Source organism: Psammomys obesus, unplaced genomic scaffold (assembly GCF_907164565.1).
Source record: "Psammomys obesus unplaced genomic scaffold, mPsaObe1.curated_primary_1811, whole genome shotgun sequence".
NCBI lineage: Eukaryota > Metazoa > Chordata > Mammalia > Rodentia > Muridae > Psammomys > Psammomys obesus.
Genome location: NW_026585504.1, coordinates 66,382,244 through 66,398,354, shown reverse-complemented (window position 1 = coordinate 66,398,354; position 16,111 = coordinate 66,382,244). Strand labels below are relative to the sequence as shown.

Sequence of the window (16,111 nt, the reverse complement as noted above, 5' to 3'; positions counted from 1 at the left end):
CAGGCTAGCCAGGAATACAGAGAGATCCTATCTTGGAGAAAAAGATTAAAAAAAAAAAAAACAGAAATAATTCCAGACATAGATTCTGAATAGCAATTACTATTTTTCAAGGTACTTTTTAAATTTATATCCTATTTCACTTAATCTTCAAATAATCTGCTAGATGAACAAAAGTGTATTTATACAACCATTCTCCACAGAATAGGTTTTCAGATACGGTATAACTTGGAAGAAAAATTTTAATGTCCAGATTCCTAAACTGTGGCCACATAATTGAATGATTTCTACATACAAACAAAACAAAACAAAAACGAAACAGTAAAAAACTTCCAAATGTGGAACAATCAAAACTTAACTCAAAATCAAACATGTAATAAGCATAAGATGTTTCTGGCAGTGCACACGCATGCTGCACAGAAATGAACACCCAGCATGCACTCTGCAGCAGATGCTGTGACTCCACACAACGCAACTAACGCTGCTTCTGACATAGATCAGGCATTCCATGTTACACAGTGCAGCATTTTTACTCATATAAAGATTTCTGCCTTTGTATCAAGATGATGACATAACTGCTGAAAAAAAGAGTATTTTCTTATCATTATTCCTCAGCATGTAAAGATAGAGTAAGAGTATCCCTGGACTACAGTAGTAGAATGTTTACTTTTAAAAACTGCTCAGTTGCTGACTTACATATCCTATTAAAACTGAATTTCCAACAATTTCTGAGACGACCCTACATATAATCCTGCCACTTTACAGTACATGTTTATGCAAAGAAGCATTTTCAAAAATGACAATTACAGACCTATAAAGTCAACTCTGAAAATGTTGAAAATGCTAAGATTTAATTCTTTATGTGAAATTAAAGTATACCTATCTCAGTACACAAATTTGTTTTACCTCTAATAAACAGTAAAACCATACATATGTAGTACACACATATATATACACACATACCGAAGAATCATTGTAGAGTAAACTTATCGGCACATTGGATCTGCATACCTATTTTATAGATACCTAGTATTCTATAAAGATGCCTCGGTGAGAAAGGATCACAAGAGGAAAGAGTTTAAGCAGCCCTACTCCAGTCATACTAAGTCAGTGCTCCTGTGCCATCACATCACAGGCACAGAGGGCCATCAAAAGAAAAAGAGCGTGCACTGGCTGGTGTTGTGTCAGCCTGACATAACCTGGAGTCATCAGAGAGGAAGGATCCTCAGTTAAGAAAATGCCCCATAACATCCAGCTAAAAGGCAGTTTCTCAACTAGTCATCAACAGGGGAAGGTCCACCCCACTGTGGGTGGTGCCATCCCTGGGCTGGTGGTCCTGGGTTCTGTAAGAAAGCAGGCTGAGCAAATCATGGGGAGCAAGCCAGTAAGCAGCACCCCTCTGCGGCCTCTGCATCTGCCTCCAGGTTCCTGTCCTGTTTGACATCCTTTGAAGATGAACACCAATGTGGGAGAATAAGCCAAATAAACCCTTCTTCCCCTTGCTTTCTGGTCATCATATTTCATTGCAACAATAGAAACCTTAACTAAGACAGAGGGCTCAACTGTGCCAGAAAAGGTGACACAGTAACATAAGAAAAACAAAATAAGATGTAGGAGGGAGGGAGGGAGGGAGGGAGGGAGGGAGGGAGGAAGGAAGGAAGGAAAGAAAAACAAAGAAAAAAAGAAATCCTCCACAGAGGAAACAATGCAGCCACTCCTGATGAGACCTGATAGGCTAGGGTCAGATGGAAGGGGAGGAGGACCTTCCCTATCAGTAGACTTGGAGAGGGGCAGGGGAGGAGAAGAGGGAGGGAAGGTGGGATTAGGAGGGAATGAGGGAGGGGGCTACAGCTGGGATACAAAGTGAATAAACTGTAATAAATATAAAAAAATTAAAATAAAAGAAATCCTGCTATTGCTGTTAATAAAAGATTCACTGTGATTAGTAAAGAACTTTTCTATGACATGTTAACTGAGGAGATAATAAAAATGTAAAGCAATATTTTGAATAGGTAAAGTACAAAGAATGCATTCAGGATTCCAATTTGGAAAATAGGTATGTAACATTTCAGAAAAGGAACACAGTGTACCTTACCTAGTAAACACTGGGGATTTTCAGCTTTTCGAACTCTAACAGACCAATGGGGAGCTTGAACAGGATCCAAGTCACTAGAACAGAATAAGACAGTAATTATGATTCCATTCCAGTGCAGGTCAGCCATGCAATGGAATCAAAGATGGGTCAGGTGGACACACCTGGAACTGCAGAACCTGGGAGGCTGTGGCAGGAGGTTTACCAGTAGGAGGCCAGACAGGGCTACATATTGAAATCCTGTCTAAAAATTTTAAAAAGAGCAAAATAAAATATTGTAGAAAATGCATTTCACTTAACATTCTATAGGGGGAAATATTCCATAAGGGGAAACAGTTCATTTTTCATCCCCTCCCTTATCTTTTGGAGACAAACTATCTTCCAACTCTTGATTTATTCTTCATGTGCTGGGATAGGAAGACCAGGAGGGGACAGGAGCTCCACAAGGAGAGCAACAGGACCCAATAATCTGGACACAGGGATCTTTTCTGAGACTGATACTCCAACCAAGGACCATGCATGGAGATAACCTAGAACCCCTGCACAGATGTAGTCTATGGCAGCTCAGTGTCCAAGTGGGTCCCCAAGTAAGGGAAACAGGGGCTGTCTCTGACATGAATTCAGTGGCTGGCCCTTTGATCACCTTCCCTTGAGTGGGGAGCAGCCTCACCAAGCCACAGAGGAAGACAATGCAGTCATTCCTGATGAGACCTGATAGGTTAGGGTCAGATGGAAGGGGAGGAGGATCTCACCGACTAGTGGACTAGGGGAGGGTCATGGGAGGAGAAGAGGGAGGGAGGGTGGGTTTGGGAGGGGACTTGGGAGAGGGTTACAGCTGGGATACAAAGTGAATAAATTGTAATAAATAAAAAATAAATTAAAATATGATCTTTCAAAAAAATTCTGTAGTAAGCACTTGGTGGTTAATTTATTGGAATGAAGTTCATAACATACTTACGAATAAACATCATTGTCCACAATGATCCCTTCTGTCAGATTAGGCCATGTTGTTGCTAAATGGAGTTCACTAAAATTAAAGAAAAAAAAATTTAAAACATAAAATTCATCTAAAAGGTTTAAGTCTTTACGTATGTACTCTGACCCAGTATTTCTATTTCTAAAATGTGTCCTGGGAAACAACTAAAGTTGTATGGGAAGTGGTGTATGTAATGGTTGCTAAGGGAGGAAGACATTTCCTTCACTGGTGTAGCCTCTGGTGAGTTACTCATACTCTTGTAAACAGTCCTTCACTCATACCTGTGCTCCTGTAACTAACTCAGAGTCACCAAAAGAAAAGGCAAGAAAAAAGTAATGAAAGTAGAAGAGGTACTGTGGTGGACTGAATGAAATTGGCTCTCATAGGCCCATGAAGGGTGACACTACTGTGGCCTTGCTGGAAGAAATGTATCACTAGGGGTGGGCTTTGAGATTTCAGGTGCTCAAACAAGGCCCAGTGTCAGTCTCTTTTCCTATTGCCTACTGATCCAGGTCTCTCAGCTACCTTCCCAGCACCATGTCTGCTGTATGCTACTGTGCATGCCACCATGACGATAATGAACTAAACCTCTGAACTGTAAACCCTTATAAGAATTGCCATGATCATGGCGTCTCTTCACAGCACTAGAAAACCTAACTAATTTACAGGTACAAACTAGGAAGGGAAAAAGAATCATCATGAATAAATCTATGAAACCTGTTATGTATAATCAATATATTGCTAATAAAAACTCTAAAGAGAACATTTATGTATAACAAACTGAAAACAACTAATTTAAGAAAGGAAAGCATAGGCACATGAAGTTGTCTTATGGATATGAAGTGTTATATTATATAGCAAACAAAACATAAGGAAAATGTCCCTTAACTGAATGGATAAACAAAATGTGATCTACACTAAGCAAAAAGCGTATCCACATAATGGCATATTAGGAAGGATTTCCTTTGTAAATAACTGTTCCATGCTGTAACACAGATGAGTCCCAATACCCCTCCCCATCTCCACACCCAAACCTACCTCCTTACTTGACCCCAGCCATGGCAGGCTAACTGGCTTTTTTCTTTCCTCCTCTTCCCTCCACCTGCTGCCATCTCAACACCCAGAACAAGCACCAAACCCAAGGCCCTAGAGCCTGCTTCATCTGAGAGCTACTTTTGCTTGGTGAGTTACTCCTACACTCTCCCATCCTGTCCTTCCCTTCATACCCACAGACCTAGCCCCAAAACCATGGTTCAGGAGCCACCTTTACCTGGTCCAATTAAACAGTTTGTGCTCTACCCACCTCACTCCAGTCACGTAGCTTATGCACTGGCCCAGTCTAAAGTAGACCACATCAGACACACAACCAAGAAAGAAGTCCACCAGCCCAAGTTTCATCACAAAATTAAAAACAAAATGAATGCCAACACAGCATGTTTCCCAGGAAACCCACTAGTCCAACAGAAATGTTTCCTAAGGAAAATTAGGTAAGCCCCAGAACACAGAATTTAAAAGAACAATCATGAACATTATCACAGAATTCAGAGTTTAAAAGACATGAACAGTCACACACAAATAACACAAAATTTAAAGGAACAGCTTCTCTCTGATGTATTTTAAATGTTTTAGATAATAATGATGATATCTGCATAAATCTGTAATAAAAACCACCAAACTACACTTTGAAGTGGTGAACTTCATAGTAGATGAATTTTCTCAGCTTTGAAACAAACAAACAAAAAAATCATGTTATAGCGATAATGAGCTAGACAAAGAGCATACATGTGGCTTTGTGAGCCATGCACAGTCTGTTATCTGTGTAAAAGCCAGTTAGCCAATGCTGAGCAATACAGAGACTAGGGTTGAGACATCCTGGTCCAATGAGGGGAGGAAAACAAAAAAAGCATGCTTTTTAAAACTACATGCTTTTAAAAATATAAAAACTATTATAAGCCACAGGTACTAGATCTGCCCACAAGCCACAGTACTGAACCCAGGGCTTATGCATGCTATGCAGCACTCTCCTAAGCTACACCCCAGGTCCACAGTCTGCCAAAGCTTAGGGAGAGTATTAATTTGGGAGCCTCCCATGAGAAGTCTAAAGAGAGCAAGTATAGCTGTTTCCAGCATTACTTCAGCAACCTACAGTGTCATAAAATGAACATCAATATAAACTTTAAAAGCAAAATAATCCTGTAATTCAAGTGACAGCCTGAAATTCTCACCAGATAGGATCTTCACAGGCACCAAAAGGCAACTTGCCGAACTCCAGGCCTCCAACTTCTCCTCCCACAAGGGCATCTATATCTAAACAAGGGGAAAATGTGTTCTTTTATTTGGCAAAAAAAAAAAAAAAAAAAAGGAGAAATAAGCTCTACACAATGAATTCCAAGCTAGCTGTAATTGTATAGTAAGACCTAGCCTGGGGGTTCTAGTCAAGTTAAATCCTTCAGAAGGTAATAGCTTTGAGGTGCCTGTGACAATGCAGACAGCAAGTTAAGCATGAACCGGCATATGCAGGCAAGCATAAGAGTGTAAGTACAGAGCCACATTTCTGATTACCCACTGTTTCAAATATAGCCGTCCATCCTAAATTTCACTCTTATGAAATATTTTTCAGCAACTACTCGAGAAAGTAAAATTACTGTACTTCTTTCCATTTTCTAAGAATATGATTAATAAAATCTAAAAAGAAAAGATTATCTAGGTACTAAAATATTTAATCACCAACCTACATTCATCAGTTTTGTTGTCAAAATTTTCTGATTAACAAATTATCAGATTTGTCACCATTAGTAAAATTTTCTGTTGACCATGGATGAAATATTAAAATTCATGAAAGAACCGCTTTTATAGTATGAATAGTCTCTCCACTGTAGGAAAGCAGAGAAAGTATCACTGAACCTCTAGTTTTATCCTTTTTGAGAAACTGTTGGTACAACTTGTGGATTTTATGTACAGTTTACCCTTGTTCATTCAAATGCTGATTTCTCTACCCCAGCTATTGTATTCTGATGTTTACTCTAAGCATCTCTTGTCTCAAGTTTGTGTAACATGACACCATTTGTTCTCTGTATTGCCAATAAAAGCCAGTTAGCCAATGCTGAGCAATACAGAGTCTAGGGTTGAGACATCCTGGTCCAATGAGGGAAGGAAAAAAAACTATGAAGAAAGGACTGCTTCATGAGGAGAGGACAGGGGAACATCAGGAGAAATGAACCAGACCTAGGATACAATTGAAAACCAAGTATAATGTGGGAAATCTAAATGGGAGGAAGCTATACTAGCTTGGAGGTTTAGGATAGAATAATTGTTGTGCAGCATTGTTTTAGGCTAATTAAATAAATCCTAGTCCTTCTGTGTGGTTATTTGGGTAGATAGCTAGTTAAGGAGTAACCGCTGCTTTACTAAAATATAAATCAATATTAAATATTAATTACCATTCAATAAGAAACTAATAAATACTTCTAGGACATAAAAAGGATTTATCTCTCTGAAATAATATATATGGTGGTATTTAATTATTAATATTATACTAGAAATTCATAAATTTAAAGTTTATTGTTGACTTATAAACACCACCCAGATTTGTTTAAATAAACACTTGAAAACCTATGCTGTAAATAAATTACTAAAAATAGTCATTAAATATGGCTAATTGCTCAATACTTCAACCAATTCATTCCATTTTTCCAATTTAAAATGTTTACAAAAATAAAGATCATGTGATTAATTTTACACTACAAAATATGTACTTTTAGGAGCTTCAAACTTCATAAGCATGCTCACAAATTAATGCTTAAAGATAATTATCAAAAATTGATAGTACGAAAATTTTAATTAAATTACAGGTTGATAAGTAACACTATGGGATGAAAATAACCAGGAAACTGAAGTTTGATATGAAGGCAAACTTGATCAACTGGGTAACTATGTAACATAAGCCTTCCTAAGTCTTCCATTTTTTAAAAGAAACATAACAATGTTCCTATGTTATGAAAATTAAACAAAATTAAGCTGGGCTGGAGAGGTGACCCAGTGGTCAAGAGCACTCACTGCTTTTCCCACAGTGCTGACAAATGGCAGTTCACAACCATCTGACACAGATGGACATGCAGACAGAGTACCCATAGACATAAAGCACACCAACAAACAAATCCTTAAAGAATTAAGCAGCATTAAAATATAAAATGCCAAGCAGAGTGTCTGGTTCATAATTCTTGCTGGCCCTTCCCTCTTAAAGCTGGCAACAGAACATCATCAAACACCTTACTGCAATGAGAATTACACTGTAGGAGTTTGGCCTTTGGCTTCTTAAACTCATTAGTGACCACACCACCCTAGAACTAGGTAATTAGGATTAAATCCAAGGCCTCACAAATGCTAACTATATGTCACTGGGATTCACAACAAGGCTCTACCTTGGGAAAGAAAAAAAAAGAATGAAAACTTGTCAGTGGAAGCAGATTATAAGCCATCTAAGTGGTGCTGCTGTCTGGAAACCAAAAGCTTAGCTCTTAACTCCCCTCAGCTGTTGTTTAGAGGCAGCTCTTTTGCTGTGCGTTAGCATTCTAAGTTTCTCAAGAGTACAAGAACAGTAGTGGTATACATAACTGCCAAAAGCTGACTATGTACAGTAGTAATTTCGGTATTATTTCTAACCTAGCCGTTATTCCGAACCTTACAGCCAAACAGCTGGAACAAAATAAAGCGTGAAAATTATTATTTTGGTTTTCTTGGAGGTGGTAGTACACTAAAAAATGTTTTTAAACTAGAAGGCTATTGCTACATGGATGTAGTGGTTCATATCTAAATCTCAGCATTTGGGAGGCTGAGGCTGGAGGCAGATTGCCATAAGTTCAGTGCCAGCATGGGCTACAAAGTCCATACCTGGCAACCAGAAATTCACAGCAAGACCCTGTCTCAAATAAAAGGGGGAGGGGATAAGATAAGTCTATATTTCATTTCTTACTAAATGTTTATGAAATATAAACACACTCATAGATCTAACCTACAGGAGACCCTATCTTTAAAATTGGAGCATGGCTAGAATGATAGCTCAGTAAGCAAAGTGCTTGCTGGGCCCACATAAGGACATGAGTTTGAATCTCCAACATAGTCGTAAAAACTGGGTACAACGGCAAATACTTGTAACCCCAAATGGAAGTAAAGACAGAAAAAATTCTGAAGGCTTGCTGACCAGCCAGTCTAACTGAAATCATGAGTTCCATGTTCAGTTTGAGAAATGCCTCAAAAAGACAAGATGAAGAAGGGATGCCTGGAGAGTGAGTACATGATATTCAGCCTCAACAGTGAGGGCTGCAGAGTGGGTTTCCCAGAGGGCACCTGCAGAGTCCGGAGCCAGAAGAACCCATGCAGGCACCTACAACTGGCAGAAGGAATTTGGAGCTGATTGCAATCCAAGTTTGAGAGCTGTGGGTCATGTGCCAGAAGCACAGGTACCAAGTCCACCAAGGTACCCTGAAGAAGGCTTGATACAATGCCCAGTACTAGCAGACATCTGCATGAACAAGCCCTGCACTCGCAAGAACAAAGCCAAGAATACAAAAGAAAAGGGCTGAGGTCAGGCCAAGATGCCAGACAGCCTCTGGCCTTACCTGGGGTCTACTGGGAACCCTCTCACACACCCTACATGCCCAATATAAAAGCCATCAATGCCTTCTGTCTTCTTGTCAACTCCACCAATCTGCTCTGCCTCAGCCTTCTCATGCCCATTCACAGCCCATATCAAGTACTTAAAGTTAGGAGGGACAAGGAACTCTGGGAAGTTTGAGCCTTCCCACAGAAGGATATATTTACTAGCAGGCCCTTTTGTTCTATCCAACCCTGACAGTTGTTACTAAGTAATGAATAACATGTAACACCCCAATAAATAAATAAATGGACTAATAAATAAATAAGACGAATAATGACAGAGGAAGACACCTAATGTCAACCTCTGACCTCCACCTCTATGCACACCACTCATGTGGCGTACATGCATGCACACACAAATAAATGTAAATAAGTCAAAATAAACTACCACATAATCCAACTATACTACAAATCTAAGTCAGCAAACCACAGAAATACTTGCACTATTCATAACAACTCAGATATGGAACCAGCTTTGATGCCTATTAACAGATGAATAAAGAAAATGTGATACATATATGCACAGTGGAGTTTGAGTGCACCATAAAAAAAATAAGTAATTTTCAGGAAAATGGATCATCATGTTAAACAAAATCAGATTGAATTTCAGACAAAAATCTATATTTAGGAGTGTACAGGTATATACATACATATACCTATATGTGTATGTGTATATATATGTGTGTGTGTATATAGACATAAATGCATATGTGTATATATGTGTGTGTGTGTGTATACATACATATGCAGGACTGTGTGGGGGATGAAAAGGTGTAAAGGTGGGAGAAAGCATCTGGTGAGGGAATGAGACAAATATTGTTTTCTCCCATTTGCAGCATACATACATATACTTGGTAACTTAAATGAACATTTCTTTATGAAACACCACATTGTACAATGCATAAATGATCATAAGAATTTTTTAAAAAAAGGTCAAGCATAGTGGCACATGCCTGTACACTCGCACACTGGAGGCAGAGACAAGGCCAGCCTGATTGACATAGTGAACTCCAGCCCAGTCAGGACTACAAAACCGAACCCAAACAAAGATTTAAAGGAAGTACAGGTATTATTTCAGAAACAAAATGGATTACAAAAGAAAGCTGTGGGGCTGGCAAGACAGTTTAACATGTAAAGGTGCCTGGCACGAAGCCTAACAACCTGAGTTCCATTCCCAGAACCCATGTTAGAGAAGAGCCAACTCCCTCCCACAAGCTGACCTGTGATTTCTCTGATGTCATACACCATGGCAAATGCATACCCATACATATACACACAACGTCAAATAAATGGTTTTTAAAACAAGTTCTATGAACAATGAATTATATCCAACAAAGTACACAGGAACAAAACACAACAAACAAAAACCTCAATTAGGTTCTATGTCCTCCAGCTGAGCTTTTCTAGAACTTACATGATGCCTTGTTCATATCGGAGTCCTTGGCATAGACTCTCTTGAATTAATTACCTATCAATGACTAAGCAGGAAACTAATTCTGGTGACATTTTACTAAGTCCATATTAAATATTTTACAGTTTTCTTCCACAAGAGCATGTACAAACTTATTTTTCTTTTCCCAGTACTCTAATGCCACTGCCTTCCTAAACTGCAACTCTTTAATACAGTTCCTCATGCTGTGGTGACCCTTAACCATAAAATTATTTTTTTTTTCAAGATAGGGTCTCTCAGTGCAGCCTTGGCTGTCTTTGACCTTTCTCTGTAGACCAGGCTGGCTTCAAACTCACAGAGATCCACCTGCCTCTGCCTCTCTGAGAGCTGGGATTACAGGCGAACACCACCATGCACAGCTCTCATAAAATTATTTTCATTGCTACTTCATAACAGTAATTTTGCTACTGTTATGAATTGTATTATAAATATCTGTGTTTTCCAATGGTCTTAGGTAAAGCCTGAGAAAGGGCCATTCAGCCTTAAAGGGGTCACAACCCACATGTTGAGAACTGCTGCTTTAAGGTTCCTACATTGCTGTTTTCAGCGTATGAGGTGGCTTCTCTAACATTCTAAACTGGGTATTCTAATCATTTGCTATATGGTACTACGTGCACACAATGTTCTTTCACAGGGGACGCTTTATAAATCACATCAACCTTCACAGACAGATTGTCTGTATAAAGTAACACTGTCTCTAAAAGACATGAGAGCTTCTCTTCAGGAAAAAAAAAATACATAGAAAACAAAATCAGCAATTACATTTAAAATGAGTACAGGTATTTCTAGTATAGAACACCGTTGGATATTAAGTTTAATTTCTTAATACATTTTCTCTTCAATCTATATTTAACAGGTTAAACACAGTTTCAAATGTTCTCACCTGGAGGCTGCTGAGGCCAAAAGTACTGCTGCCAATCCTGAAGCACATATGTGAATCGAATAGCGATGCTAACTGGAGGCAATGGAGTTAAAGGACAGCCCTAGAAACACATGCAAAGACAACACCATGTCAATGTTTTAGCCTGCGCTCTAAGAACTTCAGTACCAACATTTCGAAGTCTTAGAATGCTAACCTTAAGAAACCAGAATATAAATTCACAGTATCAAACAACAGTGCGCAGAGACGAACCATGGGAGAAAAATAAGACTGAACGGACAGTGCGTAACTTGGAAAATCAAGAAGGAAGAGACTAGCTGAGCATGGTGCACGCCTTTAATCCTAGCACTTGAGAGGTAGGGGCAGACAGATCTCTGTGAGTTTGAGGTCTGACTGATCTACAGAGCAAGTCTGAAGCCAGCCAAGGCTGCAGAGCGACATCCTACCTCAAAAACAAACAAAGTTTCTGGAAGGGAAAAGACTGCAATCCAACTGATACATCTACAACGCAAATCCTACAGTAAGGCTCAGAGAACTTCCAGAAGAGGGCAGAAAGACTTTAAGAGCCGGTCTTAACTTGCAGTGTTTCTATGCATGTAAATAAAAGGTTGTAGAAATGGTATAGCCTATGAAACTAGATAGGAGCTGTGAGAGGGGACCAAGCGATGTTGAGGAAGGGAGAGGGCAACAAGCGTTGTGTGACATTAAGGTGGAAAGTGGGGACTGGTATAGGAGAGCACAAGGAAGAGGGAGCAGCAGCAAAGATGATTACAAAACACACACCACAGTGAAAACTAATTCTTTTGAAGCTAATAAGCTTTTTTCTTTGGTTTTTTTTTTGTGTGTGTGTGTGTGTGTGTGTGAGAGAGGGTTTCTTCTCTTTGTAGCCCTGGCTGTCCTAGATTCGCTTTGTAGAGCAGGCTGGCCTTGAACTCACAGAGATCTTCCTGCCTCTGCCTCCTGAATGCTGTGCTTACACACTCCCCACGTGTGTGCGCCCCCACATCCAGATGAAGCTAATAAACTTTTCATGGAAAGAAAAAAACGAGGAAGAGACTACAGAAAGGACAGCACTGGCAAACGTCAGGCCTTGTTTTAAAAACTGGAAAAGTGAACTCCATGAAGAATCACTACTATTTGACTATGTATTTGTACAGCAAGAAATCTCTTTAATTTCCGCATACTTTTTCCACAAATGTTTTCATCTGCTGAAAATGCTATGTAGGATAAACAAAATTAGGCTGCTGTGTTCTTACAGTCCCAGGGCATTCCAGCACTGGCCAGCCTGGACAATACAGGGAGACCTCATGACAACAATCAAAGAAACAAACATGAAGGTCTAAAAACAACGCCAGGGAAGAAATTACTTTAAAATAAAGTGCTTATACTACTATCAGAAAAGAAAATATTAACTCCCAGTAAGAAAGTAATCCTCAACCTTGTTATAAAACACAACTGTATGTTTGTGTATGTGTGTTGTATGCATTCATGTCTGTGAACCACGTGCATGCCGTACTTCTGGCTCAGAGCCTCTGGAACTGTAGTTACAGGTGGTAAGTTTGTGAATGTGCACGAACGTGTGTGTGCGTGTGTGTGCGTGCATCTGTGCTGGGAATGGAATCGGGTCCTCTAGAAGGGAAGGCAGTACTCTTAGCAGCTGGACCACCTTTCTAGTCCCTAAAATATACTTTTTTCACTATCCATTTCAAGACACTGAATGTCACAAAAGAGTGGCATATTTTTTAAAGTATTATCAATACATTTAGGTAAATGATGGCTTTCTTTTAAGTAAAATGGAAATCAAAATCAGGTTTCAGTATTTAACAATGGTCACTCATACAACAGATTATATTAAATAAATAGTTAACAAAAGACTGAGTTATCCGTAAATTCCCTAGCAAATAAAAAGTCTATGGGCCTGACTTCCTTCCTTTAGGCAGAATGAGATAACGCAGGTTTAGGAGTCACCTGGGGAATGTGCCAAAGCACAGGTTGCTACTGTACCCCGGAACACTATCCCTGAGTAGCAAACAGATATAATCATTTAGCTCAGAAACGGCCCTTTTACATGTTACTAGGAACTTTAGATAAACAAAAACTCATTTCAAAATCTAAGTACTAGAGGGGTTTAAAGAAAAACAAATCCATATCTTAGGCTACTGTATCTTAGGGAAGTACAGTATGATTCTGATTGGTCATTGGGGGAAAGGGTAGAGGGGCAGGCAAGATTAGGCCCAGTATCAAATGACATAGAAGTGACAGGATGGTCCCTGTGACAAATAACCTCTGCCCCAGTCCCCAAAGCAGTACAGACAAACGTACACTGAGATTTCTGAAAACAATCAGGGTCACACAAGGCACAGATAGGTTTGTAGATCCTAGAAAAGGCATTCTGAGAAAACTTGAGGAGCTACATGGGGCTCAAAGCACATGACTGGATCTGATAATGGGAACAAAGAACAAAAACTATGAGATTATTGATGACATTAAATGAAGGATCAAGGCAAGATGGCTCAGTGGGTAAAGAAAGGCACTTGCCACCAATCCTGCTGATCTGAGTTCAATCCTTGGGTACAACATAGTGGAGAGAAGAAACTCCCTCAAGTTATCTCTCTGACCTCCACATAGGTACCATAATATGTATGTGAATGTACATACAAAATTAATGTAATCAAAAATAAATGTCTAAGTAAAAGAAATGTAAGAAAAAAGACAAACTCAAGTGCACGTCACACCTTTCCACAGAAATCAGACCTATATAGAACCCAGGTTTTATTTAAAGCCATATGCCTGAAAAATAATTCTGTGAGGAGAAATCTGTCATTCTCACAGCTTGAGCAAAGAAACTCAAATTCCAAGATTATATATATAATACTTCCAATATCACCAGAGCAAGAAGCTCCAAACACTACTTTAAGGCCTGGTTCTAAAATGCTCTATAGGCAGCAACAATAAATTTGTAAAAAACCAATACATAAATTGGCTAAAAAAGTTAAAATTTCAAAATAAAACTCAATTTGTAGGTGCTGGGAATAGGACCCAGATCTTCTGAGAGCACCCAGTACTCTTAACCTCAGGGCCATCGATCTCTCTGGCCTCCAAACAAAACTAAGAACATTAAAGTTGAAAAGGAAAGTTCTGAGGAAGTTTTCAAATATTTAGAAGTGTGGCAGAAGAGACTTAAACTTGTTCTTTATGTGACACCAAATGGCAAACTGGGCCCATCAACAGGAATTCTTTCCTAAGAACTCTCTCTTATGACCTACCAACATGTGACATTTAAAGGATAATTTTATAGAGATAGTGGATAGCTTTAACTATGCAGAAAACTTTATAGTACCCAAACTAAGTCTCAACTATCTTAAGTTTGATTTTCTCAGATCAATTTTGAGAGAAGCTTACTATGAAGAGTTCTGTAAAATTTTGAAAGACTGACAGGTAACATGGTAAACTAAGATACTTTTCACTTAAAAGTCCAACTACTGACAGCCAAAATTTAAGTTAGGTTTCACACATCAAGACATTCTCTTTAAAACCTAAGTTTCCAAAAAGAGAAGTTGAACTACATAGAAGAAAGACAAAAAGGTCTGAAATGTTCATTAATATTCTTAAAAGGGGCAAAGTTGTTTATATTTGAAGGTTTGTTTTTTTTTTTACAATAAAAACCTTAGTATTAGTTACAAAAAATAAAAAGTACTTCTGCTCATTAAAAAAAAAAAGAATAAGGTATCGATATTTGCATCAGACCAGAAATTTTATCAAACGCTAATTAAACACTTCTGATGACAAAGAAGAAATAAACAAGAATCAACACACACTTGGCTTGTTCAAAAGTCCCACAATATTATACACAGAAAGTATGGATTTCAGAGCCCAGAATACTTGAGAAAATTATTCCATACATGAAATGCTTCCAAGACTATTTTTAATTAAGACAATCACAAGAAATTATGTTAAGAAAGAATAAATGATAAAAGAAGACTTAGCTTTAAATTCCCTATCCTGGTATTTGAAATGGATTTATGTGTATGGCTGGCCAGGCAGCCTGCCTCCTTCCACGCTCCCTCCTTCCTTCCAGTACTTCCTCATAGTACTGGGGATATATCTAAGTTACTGTTCTATTGCTGTAAAGAAACACCATGACTAAGACAACTTATAAAGGAAGGCAAGTAATTGAGGCTTGCTTCAAGTTTCAGAGGGTTAATCCATGAACATCATGGCAGGAGGCAGAGTAGCAGGCAGAAAGGCTAACTGGCATGGTGCTGAGAGATTTCCATCCTGATCCACAGGCAGCTGGCAAAGAGAAAGACACTTGGCCTGGCATGGGCTTTTAAAACTTCAAAGCCCCCCTCTTTGACACACCTCCTCCAACAAAGTCACACCTCCGAGTTCTCACATAGCTGCATTAACTGAGGATCAAACATTCAAACATATGAGCCTATGGGGCTATTCTCATTCAAACCACCACAGAAGGAAAGGGCTCATGCCTACCTTCCTTTCTAGTGCTGGGGATGAAACCAACAATCGCATAAATGCTGGGCAAGCTTTCTACTACTAAGCCAAATCTCTGGTCCCATGTTTTCGTAATCAAGTTCTAATCCTAATAAACAATACCTATTAAAAAGAGAAATTCAAGTATTTTTCTCATACTTTTCCTTTTTAAAATGGTAAAACCTTCAAAAAAAAGTTGGTAAATGAATATAATCGACACTCATAGGACATTAAACAAGATCAGTGGCATGGAACCCTCCCCACTACATGTGTTGTTTTATTGTTGTTTTCGCTGGACCTTTGACAAGTTGTAATCATCAAGGCAATTTACTTCTCAGTACTTCAGCGGTTTTTAAAAATAAAGATGTTTTCTTAAGCAGCTGTAATGATTACCACAAGAAGTTTAACATTAACACTATTTTCCAATACTCAGTACATATTAAAACTACCTCCCAAATCCCAAATCAGATCTTTTTTGTTTTGACCAAGTAAAAACTATTTACTGCACTTAGCAGTCATGTCTCATTTATCTTCCTTAATCTAAGTAGCACCAGCCTTTATTTCAAGAGT

General features: G+C 38.7%; 1 protein-coding gene across 1 annotated transcript in view; it reads right to left on the bottom strand.

Moving 5' to 3' along the window:
• Positions 1–16,111, bottom strand: part of Rab3gap1 (RAB3 GTPase activating protein catalytic subunit 1) — a 55,079-nt gene that overhangs the window by 26,198 nt on the left and 12,770 nt on the right. Inside the window, exons 6-9 of the mRNA XM_055603258.1 lie at positions 11,054–11,153; positions 5,291–5,372; positions 3,048–3,116; positions 2,093–2,166 (exon numbers count right to left, since the gene is read on the bottom strand). Coding sequence (XP_055459233.1) covers positions 2,093–2,166; positions 3,048–3,116; positions 5,291–5,372; positions 11,054–11,153 — 325 coding nt within the window. The remainder of the gene's footprint in view (positions 1–2,092; positions 2,167–3,047; positions 3,117–5,290; positions 5,373–11,053; positions 11,154–16,111) is intronic.